The following is a 25,468-nucleotide window of genomic DNA, read 5'->3' on the forward strand; positions in this document are numbered from 1 at the left end:
TAGACATATACCGTATTGTTCGCGTAGATAGTTATTCTAGAACTCCCGCTAAATCCGAGGAATCTTATCGCGAAGCTCTATCTCTTTCTTAGTCTAGTAGTTTCTATCGCTATTATTATTATTATTATTATTAGCGGCTTCTCGAGCACCTAGCGTATTAGCATCTTCTCCTAGAAGCTTAGACTAGCGGAGCCCTAATAGCCGGAATGCTCTATACGATCTACGTCGGCGAGGCTTAATTGCCGGGTAGTTAGATTCTAGCCGCGGCTACTTAAGACGATTATCGATGTAGTATAGTAGGAAGATAAAGGCTAAACTACGTAGAATAGTACGACCGGTACGGCTAAGACGTTAGATAACATCCTCGATGTCGCGCGTAAGAGTAAACCTAGTCTAGCAAACAAGCTTAATGTCTAGTACATTTAGGCTAATACTAAAAGCAGTAGTAGCAACTATAATCCGGTGTTCCGATAGCCTATCTAGATGCTCTGCAGTCTTATAGAAGCGGTTGTACCGGCGCTTCTAGTCTCGCTTAGCGATACTGCTAGTATAGAATGTTACTATAGTATATATATTAATACCTTTGTTATCCTATATATATCGTTTCTTCTAGTCCCTATACTTAGCAGTCGTTGCGACTAGCTAATACCGAATAACATTAGCTAGATCCTAGACATACTTACGACTATTAATAAACAAGAGGGCTTTCTTAATGTTTATCGGCGTAGCTTCCTTAGTCTCTAGGTCGAATGCACTATCGATAGCGAAATACAGGTACTCGTATAAGCGGAGCTAATTCTTTAGAATAGTACGTAGGATATACGTAGTATCTAGACGATCGACACTGCTACGAATGATCTTAGTCTAGAATAGCTAATTACTAACTAGACGAAATCTACTATATTTGAGTATAAAGTCCTCTATATCCTCGGACATTGTCGCAGAACAGCCGAGCTAAACTGTATTATTACGGAGCAACTTACGTAGAGCGAAGATCTATATATATTCCTTCCGAAAGTTACGCTACTTGTTAATAAGATAGACTTTATCGATTACTACGAGACCGATGCGGGCACGAACCTTAGGGTCCTATAGTAGCTTCCTAAAGGCTAGACTAGTACCGGTTTCTAGACTTAGGATAATATAATAATATCTACTATTAGTAATATAGTCGTATAGCTTAGGATAGAGGCTTATAGTTTCGGAGGTAATATTGACAGCGTTAACGATACTATCTCGCTCGATCGGCTAGCTATCTAACTAGCTATCTAACTAGCTATCTAACTAGCTATCTAACTAGCTATCTGACTATAGCTGTTAATACCGGTTCTCGACGACCTTAGCCTACTCCTCGCTAAGGCGATTTAGCGGTATAAACTAGAGGGTAATAAGGCTAGTCAAATACGTAAAGGCTATAAATACTAAGCTCTTGCCCTCGCCTGTCTTCGAGATCTATAGAACATCGCTACCGCCGAAGATTAGCGCGAAGACTAGATCGATCTAGACGTCCTTCGGCTAATATCCTTTTCCTAGATAAAGGCGATCTAATAGCTTAATAAGGCTAGCGGTAACGATATTACGGTAGATATTCTTAGCCTCTAGAGAAGCTACGGCATTATGCACGAGTTGCTTAACTTAGTCCTACGATAATAGGTTATCGGCGGCGTTAATACGATCGTAACGGATCTAGAACTATGCTTTATAATCTCGCTTGTTCTTAGGCTACTAGACCGGTAGCAAGTAACTGAAATCCGGGCGCTCTCGAGTTATAGCGGCGCGACCTAGAAGTGCTATTAGAAAGTGCTGCTCGGATTTATTCTACTATCTATTAGTCTTACGCTTCTTAGCCCTATCCTTCTTCTCCCTATTGCGCTACTTGCGAGTACCCCTCGGAGGTAGCGCTATTGTCTGTTTGTTAGTAGGTTAGTCGCGATAGGTTGTTCGCGATAGGTTAGTCGCGGTAGGTTAGTTGTAGTATACTATTAGTAGGCGACGGCGAGGTGCGACAGCGAGGTGCGATAAGGCAAACAGGTATCTAAAGGGCTCTCTAGACCCTTCGTTAGGCCTATTCGAGTCTAAGAACGTGTTAGATAAAGGAATCACTACGAGTAAAGGTATATATATACTAGTAGTATAGTATAGCCCTCGGTAGTAAGATAAAGGCAAAGGGTTAAGAATATAGGTATTCTAAGAGTCGGAGGTGCGAGCGGCGGTTAATCTAAGGGTCCGCTCGTGATTTACTTAGCGTTTCACATACCGTTTGTATATAAGTAATACAAAGGAGGGTAGAACAAACGCAGTTACCGGAAGACCTGTCTTAGAAGATCGTATCTATAGCTTCAATTTGACATTTTAACGTATACTTTGTATAGCTATTTTAAAAGATCGTATTATTGCGTAGAATAGCTTTTTTGGGTTTGTCTATCTAATGTATAGTTGTACTTCTATAAATTCGAATTCTCGTTTGTATACCGGACGGTTGTATAGGAGCCGTACGGTTTTCTTTTAGGCGCTTCGCTATAGGCTTAGTATAGACCGCTAAGCCAGATATATATTAGTATACTTGGCGGAGAGATAATGTAAGGACGTAGAGACAGAGTAGAAGGTAGAAGGTGGAAGGTAGAAGGTGGAAGGTAGAAGGTACTAAATTTGGGTAGAAGGTCCATGCAAGCCTACAAAGCGGGGCGCCTGAATGGAGGTAGGTTGGGCGAGGTGTTCTGCTGGGGTGCGATGGGATGAGAAGTCGAGACGCTTGGCTTCGCCGCTTTCGATGAGCCGATCCCGCTCAGCCTGATCCTCTGCGGCCTTAGTAGCCCGAGCCTCTAGAGAGGCCTGGTCCCGACGAGGACCGACAGTAGTGAATTCGCCTTCGTCCTCGACGTTGGCGGAAAGCCTGAGATAAGTACATCACAATGCATTTGGACGTCTTTTAAGAGTACGTTCACTCGAGCCTCGCGATGGTGCTTGGTGGGGTGCTTATGGAGAATGCCTGTGTTTGGTCGGAACGGCATTGTCGATGAAGTGCAATAATCGGATTGTGCAGTGTAGTTTCATGAGTAATGTGTATACAATGCATAGTAGCTGGAAGCCAAAGAGGTGAATGGAACGAGAAATGGAGGCGTAGGTATGGGGGAAGCTCTTGCCTTTTGACTGGCGTATGGGAACTAGGTGGATGTCTGTCTCAGACAGTGTCTTTGTGTCTGGCTAGGGCTGCGTGCAAACGCGGGACGATCTTTGTGAAAGTGCACATGCGTCCAGATCGTGGGCCTGGCGTTTTGGGATGCTGCAATTGGGGTGCGGACGTGACTGGGGGAGGCAAGAATCAGTAGGACATACATGGATATGATAACGCTCTCTTGAGCAATGTCGACGCTGTGGGCATGTCTAATCTCCTTCTTGACACCTTGCTTCACTGACGCACTTTGACTGAACGTCTCGTATCTGCTCATGACCTCAGCACTCTGCCTGCGCAATTCGACTTCGCGCCCGCCTCGTTCGGCCACCTCTTGGCAATACGCTTGTATGTCATCTCGTTGATCGGTCCCGCTTTCAGCTTGTTTCAAAGCTTCGACAGAATTGTAGGCAGCATTGAAAGAATGGTTCAGACCTTGTGCGGGCGGAAAATTTCGGCCACCTTCTCAGCCTTCGACTCGGTTTCGGCTTGTCGCTCTGCATTCGACAAGGCTGGATCGTTGTCTGAGCGGTCTGGCTCCGGCTTCCACCAGATCGAAGCTTCAAAAGTCCACGTTTCCGGCATCGCTGGAGCTGGCACGTCCTGCCAATTACCCAGACGCTGCAATGTGATTTATCTACAGAAGTATCACTGCAATTGACGTGCAACGTAGAGGCAGCAAAGGAAGATTAATCACGAACCAATCACCCGAGCTCGACTTGGTGCGATTTGGTGGGTGTACACTGGGTCGTTACTTGTGAGATTGGCAGTGTCGTGGAGAAGGTCCAGAACGAGAGTTTTCCTTCGCCAAATCTGACTCCATCGCCGAAGAATTTACCTTCCTACTTGATGTCGTCGTCCTCCGAGGTCGGAAATGGGAGCTGGGGTGATCATGCACTCAAGCAGACATTGGACAGGAGGCGTGAAGGTGGCGTTCGGGTGTCCTGTAGAATGTGGTGTAAGGTAGAAATGCCTCGAAGCGGAGACAGGCGACGTTGTGCACCCATCGAAGCATCAAGCATGGACCTGACTTCGTGTTGATGATGTCCACGAGGACAATGAGTTGATGGTGTTGTTTTGTGTGAAGGAAGGATGTCATGACACGCGTTCCATCGCCCTCGTCGCCTCGCGTAACGTGATTGCCTTCCGCATTTTTAGCGAGATATCAGCCAATCAAGGCCCACGCACCCCTGATCAACTCTTTGCCAGCTGTTGAGGCCGACGACTTCTCCTTTTTGGCATCTCAGCTTTTTTTCTACCATCAACAACACCGGCACACTCACAATGGCCGCGCAGAACGAAAGTCGCGAATCTCACGAGCTGGATCGCAAACTCGAAGGCGGTGAGGCCGAGCCGGCTCCTCCACCACGGAAGCCCGAGCCGTCGCTTAAGAACGACATCCATCCTGCCTTCTACATCGCGTAATCGCCCAACGAGAGCATCGCAGGATGGACAGCATGCACTGACGCGATATCAGGCTATGGATCAGCTTGAGCGCGAGCGTCATTCTGTTCAACAAATGGGTTCTGCACACAGCAAAGTTTGGTATGCATATCTGATCTTGGCATGGAATGGTGAGCAAAGAAAGGCTGACATGACCATCTAGAGTTCCGTAAGTCTCTACACGGCAGAATTCAGCATGCAAGTTGTGATGCCATTTTCACATGGAGTCGGATTGCACGACTCTGCAACTCCGCCTCTGTTTTCAGCATGCGCTCGTTCTTGGCAGATTCAATCTAACATCCGACAGCACTCTTTCTCACAACATGGCACATGTTCTTCTCAACTGCCTGCACCCAAGGCCTCGCACGATTCACCACAGTACTGGATTCTCGACACAAGGTTCCCATGAGCCGGGACACCTACATCCGAGCGATATTGCCTATCGGTCTTTTCTTCTCAGCAAGTTTGATCTGCGGCAACGTGGCCTACCTGTACCTCAGTGTCTCTTTCATTCAGATGCTTAAGGCATCGAACGCAGTTGTCACTTTGCTGGCTACTTTCATGTTCGGCATCACTCCTTTCGATTCAAAGAAGCTGGCGAACGTCTCTGGTATCGTTGTCGGTGTGATCATCGCCTCGTACGGAGAGATCCAGTTTGTCATGATCGGCTTTCTCAGTGAGTTGTGCTGCATTGGTGGATGAAATTGAGTACTAATCAAGTGCAGTCCAAATGGCCGGCATTGTCTTCGAGGCCGTTCGTCTGGTCATGGTCCAGCGCATCCTCAGCGCACCAGAGTTCAAGATGGACCCACTCGTCTCCCTTTACTACTATGCGCCAGCTTGCGCAGTCATCAACGGCGTTATCACGCTCTTCCTCGAAGTTCCAAAGATGCATATGAGCGACATCTACAACCTCGGAATCTTTGTTCTCCTCGCAAATGCAGCAGTAGCCTTTGCGCTGAACGTTTCCGTGGTGTTCTTGGTATCTACTACCTTTCGGGCTGAGGGTTTGCAAGCATACTGACAAAGATCACAGATTGGTAAGACCTCGGCGGTCGTACTTACTCTTTCTGGTGTGCTCAAGGATATCTTGCTCGTCATGGCATCCATGGTCATCTTTGGTGATCCAGTCTCTGGACTGCAGTTCTTCGGTTACTCGATTGCTTTAGCCGGTCTGGTTTACTACAAGCTCGGTGGCGAGGGAATCAAGAACTCGGTCCGCGACTCTCAGATCTACTACAACAACATGCGCCAGAACAATCCAGCTCGCGCCAGAGCCATCGTTATTGGAGCAGTCGTTGTGGCAATTACTCTCGTCCTGTTCATGGTATGGCCGACCGTCCCGACCGACTACAAGAAGTCCCCGTTCGGCTGAAAGACCGGCCAGGGATCCCAGAGTGTTTACGCATCTTGGAGGCGGCATCGGTATGCTGCTGACGGCTTTCGAGATCGTTGAATAACGATTACAAAATCCAGAGACTTTATCCAGTCTTGGAATGTACAGATAGAGGAAAGAGCCATCGCTCGGATGTCTCGCAACATATTTTTCGCGCAGCAGGCGGGCCGAGCAGCGTCATTACACCTTTGATAGCATTTCCCGGCATTGGATGGAATTGTGCAGATAGAATCTAATCATCACGAGAGTGTCTTCAGCAGAAGAGAACAGAGCGCCGCACCCGACGGCAGTGTCTTCACAGTCGTAGCAAAATTCAATTGATCCCGGTACGTCACTGTGCATACCGGCAGAGCGACCTCCACAACTTCATGTCTATCATAACCATTACTGAAGCGGTGATGTGGAATTAAAGTCATACTATTTCAACAACAAATCCTCAATCTCTCCAAACTCTTCCCTCCACCCACCAACCTCCTGTTCCCACCCCCTCCCTCCTCTGTCCCTCCACCACAATGCCAAAATCCATCTCCTTCGACATCCTCGGAACCTGCTTCGCCTTCGAATCCGCCATCCAAGCCATCCACACCCGTCTGGGCCCCAAACTCGCCCAAGTAAACGCATCCCCGAAATCCGTCTTTTTCGGCTGGTTTTTCGCCGCCCAGCGCGATTTCACCTACACATCCATGTCCGGCTCCTACACGCCCATCGCACAAATTCTGAAATCTACGTTCCGGCGCGCGTGCGCGGTGAATGACCTTCCACTTTCGGAGATTGGTGAGGGGGATGTGGAGGCTGTTATGGCGGAGATGAAGACATTGAAGCCCAGGGCTGGGTTGAAGGAGTGTTTTGACGGGTTGAGGGGTGCGGGGTGGGATGTTTTTGGGGTTACGAATGGGGGGAAGGAGATCAGTTTGGGGTATTTTGAGGGCGCGGGGATTTTTTTGGATGGGGGGCATTTGGTTTCTTGTGATGAGGTGGGGGTTGCGAAGCCTGATGGGAGGGTTTATGAGTTTGCGAAGAGGGTTTTGAGGAGTGCTGGACATGATGAGGAGGAGGAGGAGGAAGAGAGGTGGTTTGTTGCGGCTCATGCGTGGGATTTGATGGGTGCGAGGAAGGCGGGGTTTAGGACGGCGTTTTTGAGGTTCGAGGAGCATGATCCTTGTACGGATGTTTTTGGGGAGTTTGATCTTTATGTACAGGATATGGGGGAGTTGTTGGAGAAGATGAAGGAGTTGCCGTGAGTGGGAGCGTGCTGTTTGATGGATGTGTAGGGGAGTGGGGATTTTGTGGCAATGTGTAGAGAGCTTTGGGATCGCATGCAGTGCTTTCTTGTCAAATATGGCGAGCTACTCATGAGTCGAGATGCAAGGAGTAGGGGTGCCAGGTTGTTAATTGTTAGCAACGTTACTAACGTTGCTAACTATGTTAATAACGTTGCTCTTGTCCACTGAGTTGTTAGTAATATAAGGCTAACTAGGGCTAACTAGAGGTAGAAGGTAATACTATATTAAAGGCAATATAGCTATAGAATAAGACTACTTCTTGCTATAGATTGAGACTACTATATAGACTACTTCTTGCTATAGAATAGACCACTTCTTAAGCTTAATAATACGGCCGTTGTTAGAGCGCTTGTTGTCTAAGCGCTTCCGCACTAGTATAGTTACTATATGTCTCTAGCTATTGCTAGCCGTTATTAGTATTATTGTCTTATAAGAGCGACTAACTAAATAGCGTATAGCTAACTAGAGGGTCGTATTTAGTAGAAGCCTAGCTATCAACTAGCTTAAAGAATAGTAAGTACTATAGTAGTTAACTACTCGTTATCGCCTCGAAGAGCGCTTTATAATTAATAGGCTCGTCTTCGAAGTCGTTATCTTCTTAGTAGTAAGATAGACTATATAGATTAAATAGCTGTTTAAGGTTAGGTATATAGAGATAGCGAGGGTCGCTTAGTAGCAAGTAGTAGTTATTTATTATAGCTTCTTCGAAGGCAAGCAATGCGTCTAATTCCGCCTTTCTAATCTCTTTCTTAGTTGCTAACTATCGCTGCTATATCTCTCGTAACTTAGCTTATCGTTGCTATCTTACTATCTCTTCTACTAGTCGCCTACGCAAGGCGTAGCTATTTATATAGATATAGGTATAGTCGTCGGTGCGCGTAGCGGACAGCTTCGAGCGATAGTCGTTCTATATAAAATTCATAGCGCTAAAGGCTCGCTCGGAAGGCACTAAGTTAGTAGGTATTCTATATAGGCGGAGGGCGACTTCCGCTATAAGAGGCGCTTTACGAGTAAGGAAGTCCTAATAAGTAGTAATATTGCCGCGCTCTCGGTGCCGACTAAGCTCGTAGTAGTTGCTAATAGCGAAGAAGCGTTACATAGAGTCTCGGAATTCGATAAATTCGTCGTTAAATCGTAGATAGCGCTCGAATATAGAAGGATCGTAGTCTTCGTAGGTAAAATAGCGCTTAAAGAAGGTAATGCGGCATTCTTCTTCGCGGTTACTAAATTCTCGAGAAACTAATAGATTGTTAATATATAACGAGTACGCTGCCTAGTAGACGGGTTATGTTTACTTAATAAACCGGAGGTCGAAGAGCGATAATAGGTCCTTCTAGTAAGGTAGGCGCGCCTACTTAATCGAGCGACGTAGTTGCCGCTAGCGAGGCACTATATCGCTAACCTTAGAGGTATCGCTCTTACTAACTAGCCGTGCTTCGTTAATTAGCTAAAGGAGTATATAAAGGCTCTATAGGCGGCTCTAGAATAGAGGCGAGTTAATAGTCTTAAGGGCAGTAGAGGCGCCCTTTACGAGGCGACTATTCGAGCCTCGGAATAGCCTATAAGCTATAACCCTCGAGCAGTCTTAAAGGGTTGTTATTGCTACAAATAGGCTATGTATTATAGCATAGTATAACCCCTAGCGAGTAAGACAGGCGATAGCAAATACCCTTAAAATAGCCTCGTTGTCCTTAGTAAAGGCCTTTAGGATATTCTAAGCCTTCTTCGACCTCTTAAATAAGGCAAGCACGTATAAAGCCTCTCGGAGCGTATCGCTATAGAACGGCAGGTGCGAGTCCTTCTAATAGTTACCTTAGTCGCTAATATATAGCTATATGCTATACGAGTCGTAGAAGACGCAAATTATATACTTAGTAAGTAGATTCTCGGCGAGTCGGTCCTAGAGTGATCTTATTATCGCGTAGATATCGGTTTGCAGGCTATTCTATCGTTTAAGGTTACTATTAACAAAGGGCGCTACCTACTTAGTTACCTGCCGCGCGAGGGTAATAGCGTTAGCGTTAGAGTCCTTTATGTCTAGCAGGTTATAGAAGAACGAGCTAGATACTATATTAGCTAACAGGTTGCAGAAACGAGTACTACCGCGGCTCTTACTCTTATTAGCGCTAAAGTTAAAGTCTCGAAGCGTATTAAATACCGCCTTAACGTCCTTCTCGACCTCCGCTCGTACCGTATCGATACAATCTACTACCTTGTCGCGACTTAGAGGGTTATAATTGGTATCGAAGGTATAGAAGGCCTCGCGCCATTTAGGATAGAATCTCGCGTCTACGAGATTGAATAGCCTTCCGCTATACAATATCGCCCTCGCAATAGCTAAATTACGTACCTTCTTAGACTTAGCGATACTAAATAGCAGCGTGCGTTGCTTGCGCGGCGGCGCCTCTTTATCGTTAGAATAGTAAGCCCTCTTATAGTCTAAATACTTCTAATATTTCGCTAGGTGCGCCTTCTTCCGTAATAGGCTTCCCTCTACTATCGTTCCTTTCCCGCTATCGTACTAGATATACCTTACAAATTTACCTATATTAGCGGTATCGACTTAGGAGAAGTTGAGGTTAACTAGGTCCTTTAAACGAGGCATTTTGAAAAAGTCGGAATTATAAGATTCGTAGAATTGCTAGAAATGCGAAAATCGGAGGATTAAGTAGTCGAAATAGGTAGAAAAACAGCAGGCAATTCTCTCTTAACAATACCTCTCGAACTATCTAGTTTTAGGCTATTTGGACAATATTAGTAAACCTACTATTCTACTAACCCTAGTAGTATAGTTGCTAGGTAACCCTCTACTAAGTAGTCGCCTAAGCAACTACTACTCGGAAGAGCTATATAAGCAATCTCTGCACTAATCTATACTAAATTAAGCTTAGCTAAGTCGGAAGAGACGGATCTATAAAGGACATTAGCACCGAGATAGTTACGAAGGCACTATGCTATTGCTATAGGCTTAGTCTATTCTATACTATAAAGAGGTAAGGTCTATATAGACACCTAAGGTATAAATATTAATACTAACTAGTTATTAACGTTGTTTTGTTACTAACGTTGCTTTCTACCGATAAGTAGTTACTAACAGCACCCCTAGTAAGGAGTATTCAATTATATTCAAACGGAAGTATGTAATAGCAACTCGTAGCGAGACATAGAACAATTCGATTAAGACAATTCTAGCCTAGATAGCTAAGCGAACGAGCATTGCAGCTATGTCTCCTACTATATACCGAAGCTAGACTTAATCGTTATATAGGGATAAAATTTGTATCAAATTACTATAAGCTAGGGCGGCTAGCGCAGTTCGCATCGAGGAGTTCCTCCTACGGCTCTTTTAGGTAGGCAGAGACAGAGAACGATCTTGCTATTATAGATACACCTCTTTCTAGCGTTTCTAGCAAGCCCCTGTATTGCTCTTCTATATCCTTACGCCTTAGGGTTTGCCGACTACTCGGTATTATATAGAGAATCACGCTTAGCTTGTAACTGTCGTCGGGCCTGTTTATAATACCGTACTAGCGGCCGTGCGTTAGTTTCTAGCGGAGTAGACCGCGCCCTATCTCTCGGAGTCGGTAAGATCTTAGTATCCGCTCCGTAGTATACGTAACCGTAGAAAACGTGATTTCCGTGTCGTAGCGCGTCGCGGTTGCTAGGTCGACTAGTAGTAGTAGTAGTAGGTAGTAGTACGATTTCCGCTAGTATACTAAAGATCGATAGTAAGAGGTCGTACGGTCGCAATTTAATAGATTTCGTACTAATTTAATAGCTTTTAACGACCCCGTATCCTCTACTAATAGATACTAACTATATTACTAAAAATAAAGCTAAAGTTTGTTAGTAAAACAGCGATATAGCAAAATTCGAGGTATAGTTAGCGATTACTACTAATTTAATAGCGTTAATATATATTAGAGGGTAGCGGTATATAAGGCATGCTACTATAGACCTATATCGCGCTTAGAGGCGCGTATTGCTATCTATTTAGCGCTAGTAGTGTCGGTAGAGGCATATAGAAGCTATTAGTTACCTACGCGACCTACGCGACCTACGCGACCTATACGGAATTTAAAGGAAAACGCGACGAGGACGCGTAGATACCGCCTAGAACTACGAACGGCGCTTCTTTACTAAAATTTGGCTAAGCTAGCGCCGCTAGTATTCGCTTAGGTATATATTCTTATTCTATCTATTTCTCTACCTATTTCTTCGACCGCTTTAGCTTCTTACTTTTACTCGTAGTATCTACGCTCTTACCCTTCTGCTTCTTTAGTAGCGGCGCTATATCGTTAGTCGCTCTTAGAAGACAATAGCTCGATATAACGTCGCTTAGTAATAGCGCTTATAATAGCTTCGGCGGCGCTTTTATTAGTACGAGAATAGCGTCTAGATACGTGTTTTTAAAGTAAGTAAGAACGAGGTCGGTAAAGCCCTTCCTAATATTATCGCTAGACTTATAAAAGACTATTAGTATCTTCGATATTATAGCCTCGCGCTTCGCGTTAGTCTTATTAAGGCCTTCTTTGTCGTATAAGCGCTTAAGTTAGAAGATTAACTTATACGCGCTATAGAGCGTCTCGCGTATATTAGGTCGATAGATAGGCGTATAAGGCGCCTCGATAGCGTCCTCGTATTGCACCTCTATCGAGTTAGCGGCATCTTCTTCGTAGACCTCGAAGGCGCGTCTAGCAAACATATTTACCTATTATTACTAGTATTAATCTTTAATAATAACGCGTCTAAGTATAATATAGTAATACTAGAGGTCGGCGTAGAGTACGCGATATTAGTAGAAGAATTTATAGTCGTAGGTAAGCGCGCCTTCTTTACTCGCTAACTATAATAGCTTCGGGTCGTAGTATACGGACTCGTCGTTTACGAGATTAATCTAAGCGCTAATCTTGCGCTAAATAGGCTATAGTAGGCGTAGAAGCTAGGTACGGAGCTCTTCGTCGTCGCCGCGAGCGAGAGAGTATATATTTAAAGCCTACCGCCGTAAGGCAATATCCGAGCGAAGGTCCTTAACCTAACCTTCGTAGAGGCACTATATCGCTACCTCTTTAAGTATAAAGTCCGCCGCTATTAGCGACTTATTACCGTCTATTTTAAGATACGCGTAGAAGCTCTCGTTTATATTAGTATCTTTATATTAGCTAACGATAGTAGGTACGTTATAGACGCGATAGTAATTAGCCTATAGCCTAATATTACTGCTAAAGTCGCGCTCTAAATAGGTCTTATTAGACTCGTAATCGGCGTTGTTTAGGAGGCAATCGATAGCGGCTTATAGCGATTCTTAAGCGCCTACGAGCGAGCGACGATAAACAATAGTAGCGCGAATATAACGACGCGTTTCTTAGTAGATCTTCGCGCTAAAATGCCTATCGATAGTACGCTGTACGTATATATAGCATAGAAGGTATATTGTTAATAGAAACGCTATTCGAATAGCGCGTCGTTCTACCGCTAAGTCGTCTATAAGGAGGAATTTAGGGAGCTATTTACTACCTATCTACTCGCTTATAGTACGTAAAAACTCCGCAACAATATCGCCGTCGTTAGTAGGTAAAAGCATATATACTACCGTACGAGATATACTATACTTATCCTTTATTATAACGGTATAAAGGAACTAGCTAAGGTAGTTAGTCTTATACGTCGCGTCTATAAAAGCGATCGTAGTATAGGATTTAAGCAGTTTTATACTAGTTTCGGACGCAAATACGACGCCGCAAGTAGTCTCGCTGTCGATTTAGTATACGGCGGTTATATTCTTATAGAACAGGCCTTCTATAGTAATATATTAGTTATTGTTCTAATAGAAAACTAAAATCAAAACAAACAAGAATCCTAGGGTTTCTAAGATTTAGGGTTCGGGCTTACTAAGGTACGCTAGAAGCCGGACCGAGCTTATGCCGCAGCTTATAAATTATCTTATTAGCTCGAAGCTAAGGCTCTACGGCGCTACCGCTTTAAGCGAAGAACTTTAAAGATTTCGAGAATCTTTGAAATTCTAGCTTTTAGGTCGAGAATTCGCTAGTAACTAAGTCTAATAGTTTCCTCGAGAGAATAGATAAGCTAAGCGGAGTTACGCGTCGATCTATTAGTTAATCGGAGTCCAGATATACGGGCGCGACGGTCCGAAAGCTAGTTCTTCTAACCCTATCTTCTAATATAGATAATAATAATAATACTTACCTTATTAATACTACTCGTATAAGTCTTCCTTTTACGCCTGCTATACTAGCGACGCGCCGCCGAGCCTACCGTCCTTATATGCCTTCCGAAAGGCTCGACCGGAGTTATTAACGTCGTACTTTATTATAAAATTGCCGCCGGCGGCCTTAAAGAGCGTATTTGCTACTAGGTCGTATATAGCCTTTAATGCCTTCTATACTAAGCGCGGCGTGTATCTATAGCATACCTTACGCCCTACGGTAGTTAATAACGCGCTATACTAACGGAAGAGGTCGAAGTTATCTAGTTAGTAATAGTCCGAGTAATCGTCGCGATTTATACGCTATACTCGATATACGATAATCTCTTTTTTACCGCTATTACTACTCGGACTGTAAACGCTTACAACCTTTATTGTAACTAGACAATAACGCGCTGCTTTAATCTTCTTATTATTTCTTTGCTAGCCGAAGCCTTGCGTCTTATCTAGTTTCTAGTATAGTTGTTTACGAAAGCGGCAAATAAAACGCGTTGTTTCTAGGCCGTTCTTCTCGACGTAGACCTTATCCTTTACCTATATATTATTAATATATAGCAGTAGCGCGTACTATTGTTTAGCCGACACTTTAAACGAGTCGTCGAACCTATAAAGAATAGCTCGTTCGCGCTATTTGCAGAGGTTCTCGACGTACGGTAAGGACGCGTAGTTTGTTTCTAGGTTTACGAGAACTCGAGAAATACGCTTACGGCGAGGCGCAGAGGAGACTAACGCGTTTTTATTACTAGAATCGACTATATTGTCCTCTCCTAACGCGTCTATCGATATATTAGCGATTCTAATACGCCTGCTATCGAGCGAAGTCTACGTACTGCCCTCTAAATCTAACGCGAAATCGCCCTAAGCCTCTAAGGCAAGAACACTACTAGCATCTCCGACGAGGTCGCTAATAGTAGGCATTCTTAGTAGACAAAGCTATATTAGAAAAGATAGAATTAATAATAGAATGCTAGATATATAGGCTAAGAAATAGCGATAGTAGCGATAGCAGCGATAGCGAGGTTAGAATAGGTATATAAAACAAGCGCCTAAATAATAGAAAGCGCGTCGACGCGCCGGAGCGGAAGCATATACAATCTTTACCGACCGCCGCTCTATAAGGTCGGCTAAGCCTATTCTTAGTAGGTTAGGCGCTTAGCCCCTAGTACGGTATTATAAATAGGTCCCTATCGTCTCGACCGCTATATAGATAGGAGTATTCTAATATAGGCTTAGAGGGTATTTAGAAGATAACTCGTCTTAGATAACTAGGTCTTAGTACGTCTATATCGGCGATAGAGTTAACTTCGACCGTCGTTATTACTATAAGGGTGTCTATATATTAGCAACTCGCGCTAATTAGCTTAACCTACTTTTACCCTAGTCCTACCCTCTACTTCGAGTTACTAGCAACTCCTCTAATAAAATTAGTTAAAATGTACTTTAAATTCGAAAGAGCTTTAGGAATATAGTAATTTCGAAGGTCGCTAGCGATAACTTAATAAAGCTAAAGTTAACGTGTAGTATAGCCGTTGCGCTAAATCCGAGATATATCTACTTGCTCTTACTTTATTGTCTATTACCGCCGCCGCTATTGCCTCTATTATATAGATTACTACTAAAAGTTCTACTATTAAACAGCCGCCGCTAGTCTTCTAGTAAGAATCGCCGGTCGTTATTAAACACGCGTGCCTATTAGTTACTAAGTTATAATATATCGATTAGCGGCGACTATTATAGCACACATTGTCGTAGGCCCAACGGCTACGGTATTAGTATATTCGCGACGACTATTAAATAGCGAAGACCGCTTAGTATAGTAGGCGCAAACAGAAGGCGCTATTAGCAAAGGACCTAGCGCACAACGTCTATTAAACTACCGTCGCCTAAAGAAGGTATGCTATATCGATAGGTGCCGTCGCCTACGTAGTATATATTCTAAAGTACCGAGTTAGTAACCTACGTAGGCTCGAATTGCGACGGCGGAGGCGGCTAGAACAACGGCAGAGGATAGTAGTAACTGTTTCTATACTAATTAGTATAGAGACTAGTCGCCGTATACTCTAGTACGCGTTAAGTCGCTACGCCTAGCGTAAATAGGTCCCTTACCGGCGGCGGTCGTTATAGATAGTAAGGTTATTACTATAGGTAGACTATCTCTTAAACGCGACTAATCGATAGTAAGGCGCCTACGCCTATATTAACCTACGCCTATTAGATAGCAAACAAGGTGCTATCTTCGTATCGCTATTAATATTGCTAGAGCTATTATAATAGCTCTACCGCCGCCGAGAGGCGCATATATTTAGTATAATACTGCTTAGTAATGTCGTCTTAGTAGGTTAATAATAGGTGCGCTAGTACTACTATTTCCGCCTTCTTAACCTTCTAATAGTAGTCGTAAGTAATATTCTCGATAAGACTGCGAATTAGAAGGTAGCGGTCCTTCGATATAGTACTAGTAATACTATTAACTTCCTCGTTATTATCGTCTTCGATAGGGTTATTATCGTCTACGAGCTACTCGCTATAAGTTTTCGGCGAGTTAATATTACTATTAAAGCCTTTAGGGTCGAAGAAACAGTTAATATAGCAATCTACCTACTTCGCGGTTATACTATCGCCTAGAATCTCTCGATCGTACTAAATATAGCGATACAGTTAGTACTACTGCTTCTAGAAGAAGTACTAGCATATATCGGGGAGTTAGTTATTAAGTTATAGTTAATATCGTATCTAGTTTAGAAGACCTAAATTAGCCCTCTTCTAAGCTAGTCGATATTGCTTAGCAATAGCCGTTTAAAGGCAGTATAGTAGTTTGTAGAAGCGCTTATAAGAGCCTTGTAGTCTAGTAAAGATATAGAGCATATTATCCTTCGCCGCCTCCTTCTTCGCGTTATTATTCTATCTCTTATCGATATTAAGGGTATATATAAGGGTACCGGCGAGCGAGAAGTTAGCCTTAATAGACCTTATATTACTCTTAAAATCCGCGTAGTACGCTTCGACTAGATTAGTAGTACGCGCCTAAATAACGAAGGTTAGTAAAATCAGTTAGAAGAGAACAATATAGCCTTCTTATCCGCATTAATAGGGGGTTGTTCCTCCGTTCTCTAACCGTCTATATCTAAGCGTATTCGATAGACTATTCTCGTAATAGATACGAGTATAACTCGTCGTTCTTGCCTTGCGGTAGAGCGTTAATAGCTTGTTATACTCTATCTATAACCTCTTATTTAGTCTCTGCGTACAACGACACCTATACTAGCTTCTCGTAGACCTTCTTATATAGTCCTTTAAGTAGAAATTTGCGGCGGATAGTCTAGAGTAAGTGTCTTATATAGAGATAGGTCCTATACTATAGAAATATCTGTTATATTGCTATCTGTTCTAAAGCCGAGTTATTAGTAACTATGTATAGTAATAACTAGCTACTAGGTTTACTATAGTTAGCCTAAGAAGCTAGATAATACAATGCCTATATATAGACCGGACTATGCTTACTTTTAAGGAGTGTGTAAGCAACTAGTCGCTAGCGTATATTGTCGTTAGAAATGTGGATATTAAACAACTTCTAGTCGAGTTAGTTAACCTCGTATATATCGTCTAGAAGCACTAATTTGCTATACTTCTTTAATAGCTAAATGCCCTCTTCTAAAGCCTATATAACGCCTCTTCTAATACTATCCTTAGTTAGTACGCTAAAGGATTAGTAATGCAAACCGTACTCTTTTGCTACTATAATAATACTCTATAATTAAAGCTCTATATCGCCTCGCTCGTCCGTCGTCGTAAAGCGCTTATCTCGATTATAATAGGGCGAGTACTTAGCGGTATTATATAGTAAACTAATATCTAGATAAGGGATACCGAGATTGCTACTATATTAGCTATTAATTGTATTATAAGTCCTTCTCGCCTGCGGCGAGTTATCTATTTGCTTCTTAACCTTATCTTTAACTAGTTAATATACTTTCCGGCTATCGAGAAGGTCTAGGTTATAGGTATATATATTAGTAGTTATATAGCGACGAATACTAACCCTTCTAGTAGCTACATTCTAGCGGTATTTAATCTCGATAACAAAGCTAATCTAATACTCTTCTTCTAGTAGTTTAAAGACTCGTCTATCTATAATATCTACTACTTCTCGATTAAGCTTATTACGGCGCTGTTTCTTTATACAATAGTAATACACTTTGTTATAGTATAGTCCTGTTTCTAGGTTAGGTTTGCTATACTTCTTAGTCGATCTTTTAGTATATTAATTGCTATATAGGCGCTATATTAGTCTCTAGCCTTCTATATCTGTCTTAATATCCTCTTTAAGGGTAAAAACGCGCTATCGAAGCTTCTTAAGGTCGGCGACGTCGCTAGGTATAGATACGTCTATATTAGTAGACGTTAGTAGCCGTTATATAATATAGGCGATATAGAATAGGAAATATAGGAGGAATTTAGGAATAGTAGAGATATAGGTTTGCCAAGACTACGATTTGTATAAGGTTTAGCGGGGCTTAGTAGGGCTAGAGTTGCTAGCAACTCCGACTGGCCCGTGCCACGTCCGTACCACCCCTGGAGTTGCTGATATATAGATACTCCGCCGTGATACATCGCAGTGTTCCACGAGTAACCTCCTGGCTGCCATTTGCGTTCGGTCTTGGTCAGCGTCGACAAGCCTCGTGGCGTCTCTCGGTCGACTGCCGTGGCCGTATGCAAGGCGAATAAACAGCCGTGGTTTCTTGAGCCTGCGTGTGAGGATTTCGACTTGGCGTCATTTAACTATTTATATAAGGGGGTTCGAAGTGCCGGTGGTTTGAGCCGCATAGAGGCTGGCATTTCATCAAAGTACCTGGAGATCATCACACCTCTCGCTACAGGAGCCCGTAGGCGCAAGGCAAGCCAACGGCGATGGCCATACATTCTCGGAATGTCTGTCGGAGTGTCTGTCGATGGTGAAGAAGGTGCATCGGCTGCAGAAGAGACACTGCAGGCGGATGCTCGCCGTGATGAAGACTCAAGAGCTCCTCCGCTGGGGTCAAGTGCGAGCAGAGCTGCTTCTAGCCTACGACGTCTACCGCAGCTGCAATGGCAGGCGCCACGCACCCTGGTGCTGACTTAGTTGCGCTCATTTTATAGATGGCCATGCCATGCCATGCCATGCCATGCTTCTGCGGACACGCGCCACACACTTCCTCTTCCTCCTAGAACGATGTCTCGAAGTTAACTTATTAGGGTCTCAACCACACTCGCTTGCACACACTCGCTTGACCGATGGGACCTGCTCATTTTCAGCGCCCTCTTTTCTGCATCCTAGCCGCACTTTGCTCATGGTCGCTGGCGACGAGCGATGCCAACTTACCTTCTTATCCACTGGCCGTGAAAAGTCCATACCTCTCGGCGTGGATGCCCGGCAGTCAAATCAAGAATGCGGCTACTGGTCAGCCGCAGTTCTGGACGGGACAGCCTTTGACTTGGTCCATCGTGGCTAAGGTTGGGCACACTTCATATACGCTTTTTGGTGCTCCTGGAGGCATCAGTGGCTCCACGGCGGCGACCACGAAGTCGGTCTCCTACAGTTCTTCTCATACCTATGTTACGCTCTTTGCTGGACCTGCCGCCTTTGTGCTGGATTTCTTCTCGCCCGTCTTTCCCGGAAGTGCTTCATATGCGAAGCAGTCTCTTCCCTACAGCTATTTGACTGTGAACGTCACCAGCTCCAGCTCGCAAAGCATCCAAATTCTGAGTGCTATCGATCACACATGGACTGCTCAAGGCGGTGCCTCTGCTCTAAACTGGACCACCTCTGGCTCGGCTGGATTCTTCTGGTTCTTCAATGCCAATGCCGGCGCTTACACCGAGAAGAATGACATGGGGACGTACGGCAGTGTGCTATTTGGCACAACGGTCTCCGGATCTGGTGTGACGCACGCCTGCGATACTCCTGCAAACGTGTACAAAGCCTTCACGAGCACGGGTACCCTGACCGCGAAATCGAGCTGCGGTGGCAGTGATCTTGCTGCTGTGTCGAAGGATCTGGGAACGACCACAAGCGGGAGGGTTACATTTGCGATTGGATTCGATCGAGTACGAGCTGTTCAATACCTTGGAGCTGACCAGACCGGCTACTACAGGAAACAATGGCCGAATGTGGAATCTGCCATATCATACTTCCTGGGCAACTACGATTCAGCTCTGTCATCGTCACTTTCGTTCGATGCAGCAGTCCGATCGAAGGCGTCATCTGTATCCTCGGCGTATGGTAGCCAATATGCGGACATTCTGGAAGCAAGTGTCAGGCAAACCTTCGGTGGAATCGAGATTACGGTAATGCTTCCGAGGATCGCACAATGATAGGGCTTGGTGCTGACTCTCATTGCAGGTACCTGCTGACAATATCGCTGCATCTCCATATGTCTTCATGAAGGAAATCTCGAGCGATGGTAACGTGAATACTGTTGACTTCATCTACCAAACCTGGCCGATCTTCGTCAGCCTCAACCCTGAGTATATCAAACTGCTGTTGGCTCCTGTTCTGGATTATATGAAGGGAGGCGGATGGCCTCATCCGTGGGTCATTCATGACATTGGATCTGGTGAGTCCAATTTTCGACTCGTACATCGCCTCTGCTGACCTTGAGTAAGCATATCCCAAGGCCACAGGGCACAACGATGGCAATGCCGAGCAGATGCCGCTCTTCGAGACCTCATCACTCTTCATTCTTCTGCTTGCCTACCAACAATGCACAGGCGACAGCTCGTTCGCGAAACAGTATAGCGCTCAGTTCCCTGGCTGGGCAGACTACCTTGCGAAGAATTCCCTGTATCCCGCCAGTCAGCTCATCAGTGCCGATGCCATACCCGCGTCAGCAAATCAGACCGCACTCGCCATGCAAGCAGCAATTGGACTCAACGCCGCTGGCAAGCTCACTGGAAACACAGGCTACTCTGACACCGCGTCTTCGATGGCGGCGAAGATCTACAACGACGCTCTTGGTCTTGATGGCCCCACCCTTGCTAAGAGCACCCACTTCACATACAACTATGGCAAAAGCGCGACCTGGAACGCCGTATTCGCGGGCTACAGCGACGTCGTTCTCAACCTCACCACCTTCCCATCTACCGCCTGGTCCATGCAATCCTCTTGGTACGCCAAGCAAATGCAAGATGGCGGGTTACCATTCGCCGGCCCTCCTTCCGATCGCGGAGTGAACTGGGCCCTCACAGATTGGAATTTCGTCGCCGCCGCCGTCAGCTCGACGGACGTCCAGCAGCAAGTCGTGAGCAGCACGTGGAAATTCATGACAAATGGCAAGAATTCGATTCCTTTTGGCACGAAGCATTATGTGCAAGGCAGTAATGAGGGTTTGTGGATTGGGAATAAGGCGAGGAGTTCGGTAGGGAGTCATTTTGCTATTTTAGCGTTGCAGCAGGGGACTTGGGGGAATGGGTATTAAATAAGAATATAAAAATAAAAATTGTTCCTACTAGTTTAACTTGAGGTTATAGCCTTATAGGGAATAGGGATTACAAATAATAGTAGATAGACAAAAGTAGATATAGATTTATAGGGGTACTATATATATAATCTCGGTTATTATTAGCGTCTTATATCTCGATATATATATACTATAGAGGTAGTAATAATATCTCTAGTTCTTTCTAAACTTCTAATAAGACTAAATTAAATTAGTAGAGTTTCGTTATAACTATATAGGATTACGCTAGTTTGCTTTACTTACTATAGCTCTATCCCTTCCTCCTACTATAGCTACCTTCGAATATACTATTCGTAGTAGCGAATCTTAATTAGTTATAATAACTTTATAATCTTTATCTCTTCTTTATTAGTCGTTCGTATAATTCTTTTTTATAATAGTTATATTCTACTCGAGAGAGAAAAGGATTACTTATAGGTATTCCGAATAGGCCGGAAACAAGACTTAGCGAAGCGAGACTAGCGAGTATATAGCGAGGGAGGAAGAGTAAAACTTAAAGCGAAGAAATAAAGGTATAGGATAGGGATATTAGTCGCGGGATCTTTATCTACTCGCGCTCTAATTAAACGCTAGAAGAAGAGGGTACCTCCTACGATATTAGTATAGAAGTTAGGGATATATAGGCATTCCCTTAGTTTAATCTATAGGGGCTTGCTACTAATAGCTGTAATAGTGAAGGATGCTGTTCCGATAGCTACTACCTTATTATAACTAGTACTAGTTGCTATAGTTAAGGATACTAGTAATAGAAGTAGTATAAAATTAAAGCGACTAGAATAGTTAATAATGTTGCAGTTTAAGCTACTATTATATATTAGGCTATTAAATAGATTCTACTCTGTTAATGCTGCTATACTAAGGTAGGTAGTAGGCCTAACTACTCTAGCAAATGGTGGTATATTAGAGTAGAAGAAGTAGGTAAGGGAGAGCTTGTCTAGTATAGAATCCTCGTTACTTTCTAGTCTATATTGCTCCTAAGCAATTCTAATAGCTAGTAGATCCTTAAAGAATTTGGCCTGCCTTAGATAGAAGCTCTTATTCTTACGTAGGTATCCCTTAAAGTACTTTAGCTTAGCCTTCTACTTGTTATCCTTATCCTTCTCTTTAACCTAGTTACGTAGGCAGTAGTTAACTACGCTATATTTGCCTCGGTTCTTATATGCCTTCTTCTCGCTAATACTAGTAACCTCGGCGTAAGTCTTCAGTATACGGCTTCTACTATTACTACGGTTGCCTCCTTTGCTCTTACTAGGTCTTTTATTGTTATCGTTATCTTTAGCTACTTATAGAGCGGCATTAGCTTACGGAGGAGCGGTATTAGCTTTACCTGTTTCTTCGTAGATAATGCTAAATAATAACCCCTTCTTAGTAGAAGCACCTAGTATATTACGGGCATAGTCTCGTACTATACTAATTAGTTAGAGGAAGTAATTAGTATTAGGTAAAGCCTAATATATTATATAGAGTCCTTTCCTATAGGTTTTATCTGTATTTATAACTACTATATAGAGATAGACTACTAAGTTATATAGCTCTAGCCTCTAAGTATTGTATACGTCTTATCTTCTTATATAGATTAAGCTATTCCTTATACTACTATTCTAGGTCCTTAACTTATCGTAACCCTATTAGTCGAGCTAGTTCCTTATTAACTATTGTTCTTTACTATTATATATTTAGAGCAAGCTTATCCTTTAGGCGTATAAGAATAATACGTAGTATTAGTACTATTATATTATTATTATCGGTAATCTCTAAATAATAGCGTACGTCTACTATAGTTACTAGGTACTCGATAGACTTATTATATACTAACCTAAATCGATTAAATTCCGCTAACTAGACCCTATAGATATCTATAGCTATTTTAACTCCTTACTAGTAAAGAGCGTTAACTAGTATACGTACTACGTCTAGTATAGGGGTTATAGACTATAGTTATACTGGTTCTACCGGTTTATTCGTATATAGATTAGTATATATCTAGGTCTTATATCTAGTAAGATATATCTTAACTTTACTTAAACTAGCGGTCCTAGTCGTTTAGTCCTCGAAGGGTAATATATTTAGTACCGCTAAGGCGACTAGCTAATAAGAAAGCTATTATTAACGATATACTAATCTTATTAGCGCTTATAGAACCTTAATTAAATAGTAGTAGTTATTTTAGTGCCGTTAAGACTACTAATTATTATTTCCTACTATAGAAGTCTCTAATACTACGGATTTCCGGGCTTATAACTATTACGTATAGCGTAGTAGATTACTTACGTAATACTGCCTTGCTAGCGGTTCAATTGTAGCTTCGTTAATTGCCTATTCTCCTATTCTATGTTCTGAAATACAGTGTGAAAATCCTTCTCCTGCCAAGAAGTCACGTGTTGTCATGTGACTGAGCTTACGCGTCACAGGAAGCAGACGTCCCTGCGAATTTGAGCCAGACCAAGCATGTTGTACCCAAAAGCGCTGCACATTGTCGGCTAAGTTGTTGGAGTAGAGTGTTCGCTTTCGTAACCGAGGCAGGCTGGAATACAACACTGACCTGTACGAGAGTGACTCGAGCGCTGCACCCCTGGCCGACTTCCGCCCAAACTCGAGGACGCCTACGGGATGGTGCATGACTAAAACTTGTCCCCAAGTGAGAACCGAGATACAACAAGAAGTCGAGAAAACTGCCTAGGCACGAGAGAGCATTTCGCACGGCAAAAGATACATGTCGTTATATGAGTATGCTGAACTGCAAAGAGAAAAAAAAAACAAATCCAACTTCCGCTGCGGTAGGTATGCCACTTCGATAGTGTGAAGCAGCATACAAGTCCAATCTGATGCCTTCTAATCTCACGAAGGCTACATCTTCTCCTTAAAGAATGTGTACGTCACCCAACCACGGCGTCTTTGAGCGCCAGCTTGCACTACTTGTCCTCATCGGCATTCTGTGGGGAATATTTGGAGAAGCCTGAAGCTCGGTACTGCCTCTTCTCAAGTAGACCCTCGTCATCGGCATTCTGTGGGGAATATTTGGAGAAGCCTGAAGCTCGGTACTGCCTCTTCTCAAGCAGACCCTCATCATCGGCATTCTGTGGGGAATATTTGGAGAAGCCTGAAGCTCGGTACTGCCTCTTCTCAAGCAGACCCTCATCATCGGCATTCTGTGGGGAATATTTGGAGAAGCCTGAAGCTCGGTACTGCCTTTTTGGGAGCATGTCATTCGTCACTGGCGAGCAAGCGTAAGCTATGAGGATCATTCGTTGAAGAGTAGTTGCCTCCTTACTAGGCATGATCGGACTGCTAGCAGCGAGAGCCAGCAGGCTAGAAATGGTTGCGAGATGAGAGAAATGCATCTTGTCGATAATCCTAAGGCGATTGTCTTGTCTTCTCTTGTCTGTAGATATAAGAAGAACTTGTCCGATGACTTTCTCCCTCCGGCAACCTACCTAGCGCTTTTATATCCCTTTCGCTTGCTGCATAGTGCGACTTTTCAAATGCGAAGAGTAGGGACTCGTATCCCTCTAGCTCTAGACTCCATGTTCAGTATGTATAGCTACTCCGAGTATCTGCCTCAAACCTGGAAAGTGCCGCAGGTAATAATTATATTGTAGCAACGAGCTCGACTATCGCGCGCTATTTAATTACGGTCTATAAGCAATCCTAGCTGCCCGACATATTTCTACCGCCTATAACCGGTTTCCTTTCTTAGAAGGTTACTCGTAGATAGTAAAACAAACCCCCGGTATATTTTAAGTTAAACTTTTTTCTTATATATAGTTAGTCTAGTCTTATTGCCTACGACTAGCTAATAATCTCCTTTAAGTCCTTTCTTAGAAGGCTATTCGTAGATAGTAAAAAAACCCCTAGTAATATTTTAAGCTTTTTTATTAATATATAATAATAAAGAACCTAGCTAGTAGTAGCCGACCTCTAACTAACTTCTTCGTTTAATACGTACTTACTTATATTAGTTCGTCTTTTCTAGAGATTGTAAGGATTTAATAGGCTAGCTCTACTAGACTAAAATAAGAGTAGGTATTACCCTATATCTATATAGTAGTACTATATAGCGCTAACGTATATCGGAGTAAAAGTACGCTTATACGTTCTAGAATATCGTAACCCTTACCTAGCGGTACCGCTTACTATATAAAGTATAGTAAGAGTAGATATTAGAAGCTAACTAGCGCGACTATAAGGAACGTTAGTCTTCTAGCTAAAGGTAGTAATAACTATAGCTAAGAAGGAGGCTATTCCTAAAGCCGTATAGAAGGCTAGTTTAAAGACTATAGATAACTAAGTAAGCGCTAAGCGCTATCTGTCTACTACCGTATTTAGCCGCTATTAGTACTAATAACTATATAATAGCGAGCCGGTATATTACCCCCTACTGCTATACTAATTCTATCGATACGTTATAGTATTAGTCGATAATTACTAGTTAAAGGTTACGGCTAGCTAGTC

The 25,468-nt window shown here is 43.5% G+C and overlaps 5 protein-coding genes across 5 annotated transcripts; 3 read left to right on the forward strand and 2 right to left on the reverse strand.

Annotated features, from left to right (window-relative positions):
* Window positions 1-1,864: 1,864 nt before the first annotated feature.
* On the reverse strand, window positions 1,865-3,757 carry MYCFIDRAFT_85113 (uncharacterized protein; the record flags this gene model as incomplete). Its single annotated transcript, XM_007934011.1, has 5 exons — window positions 1,865-1,901; window positions 2,258-2,316; window positions 2,677-2,893; window positions 3,337-3,503; window positions 3,608-3,757. 5 exons carry the CDS (start codon window positions 3,755-3,757, stop codon window positions 1,865-1,867), a joined length of 630 nt encoding a protein of 209 aa, XP_007932202.1.
* Window positions 3,758-4,456: 699 nt separating this feature from the next.
* Window positions 4,457-5,990, forward strand: MYCFIDRAFT_46341 (uncharacterized protein; the record flags this gene model as incomplete). The annotated part of the gene is made up of 5 exons (XM_007933803.1): window positions 4,457-4,593; window positions 4,650-4,717; window positions 4,923-5,291; window positions 5,341-5,597; window positions 5,652-5,990. 5 exons carry the CDS (start codon window positions 4,457-4,459, stop codon window positions 5,988-5,990), a joined length of 1,170 nt encoding a protein of 389 aa, XP_007931994.1.
* A 533-nt stretch (window positions 5,991-6,523) lies between these two features.
* Window positions 6,524-7,252, forward strand: MYCFIDRAFT_46360 (uncharacterized protein; the record flags this gene model as incomplete). Its single annotated transcript, XM_007933804.1, has 1 exon — window positions 6,524-7,252. The coding sequence occupies one exon, from the start codon at window positions 6,524-6,526 to the stop codon at window positions 7,250-7,252; it is 729 nt and encodes a 242-aa protein (XP_007931995.1).
* An 11,539-nt stretch (window positions 7,253-18,791) lies between these two features.
* On the forward strand, window positions 18,792-20,974 carry MYCFIDRAFT_46339 (uncharacterized protein; the record flags this gene model as incomplete). Its single annotated transcript, XM_007933802.1, has 3 exons — window positions 18,792-19,844; window positions 19,900-20,113; window positions 20,163-20,974. The coding sequence occupies 3 exons, from the start codon at window positions 18,792-18,794 to the stop codon at window positions 20,972-20,974; spliced, it is 2,079 nt and encodes a 692-aa protein (XP_007931993.1).
* A 2,358-nt stretch (window positions 20,975-23,332) lies between these two features.
* Window positions 23,333-24,357, reverse strand: MYCFIDRAFT_180017 (uncharacterized protein; the record flags this gene model as incomplete). The annotated part of the gene is made up of 6 exons (XM_007934012.1): window positions 23,333-23,521; window positions 23,555-23,637; window positions 23,701-23,748; window positions 23,807-23,838; window positions 23,868-23,909; window positions 23,933-24,357. 6 exons carry the CDS (start codon window positions 24,355-24,357, stop codon window positions 23,333-23,335), a joined length of 819 nt encoding a protein of 272 aa, XP_007932203.1.
* Window positions 24,358-25,468: the final 1,111 nt, after the last annotated feature.

The sequence above is a fragment of the Pseudocercospora fijiensis genome (assembly GCF_000340215.1).
Source record: "Pseudocercospora fijiensis CIRAD86 unplaced genomic scaffold MYCFIscaffold_12, whole genome shotgun sequence".
Taxonomy (NCBI): domain Eukaryota; kingdom Fungi; phylum Ascomycota; class Dothideomycetes; order Mycosphaerellales; family Mycosphaerellaceae; genus Pseudocercospora; species Pseudocercospora fijiensis.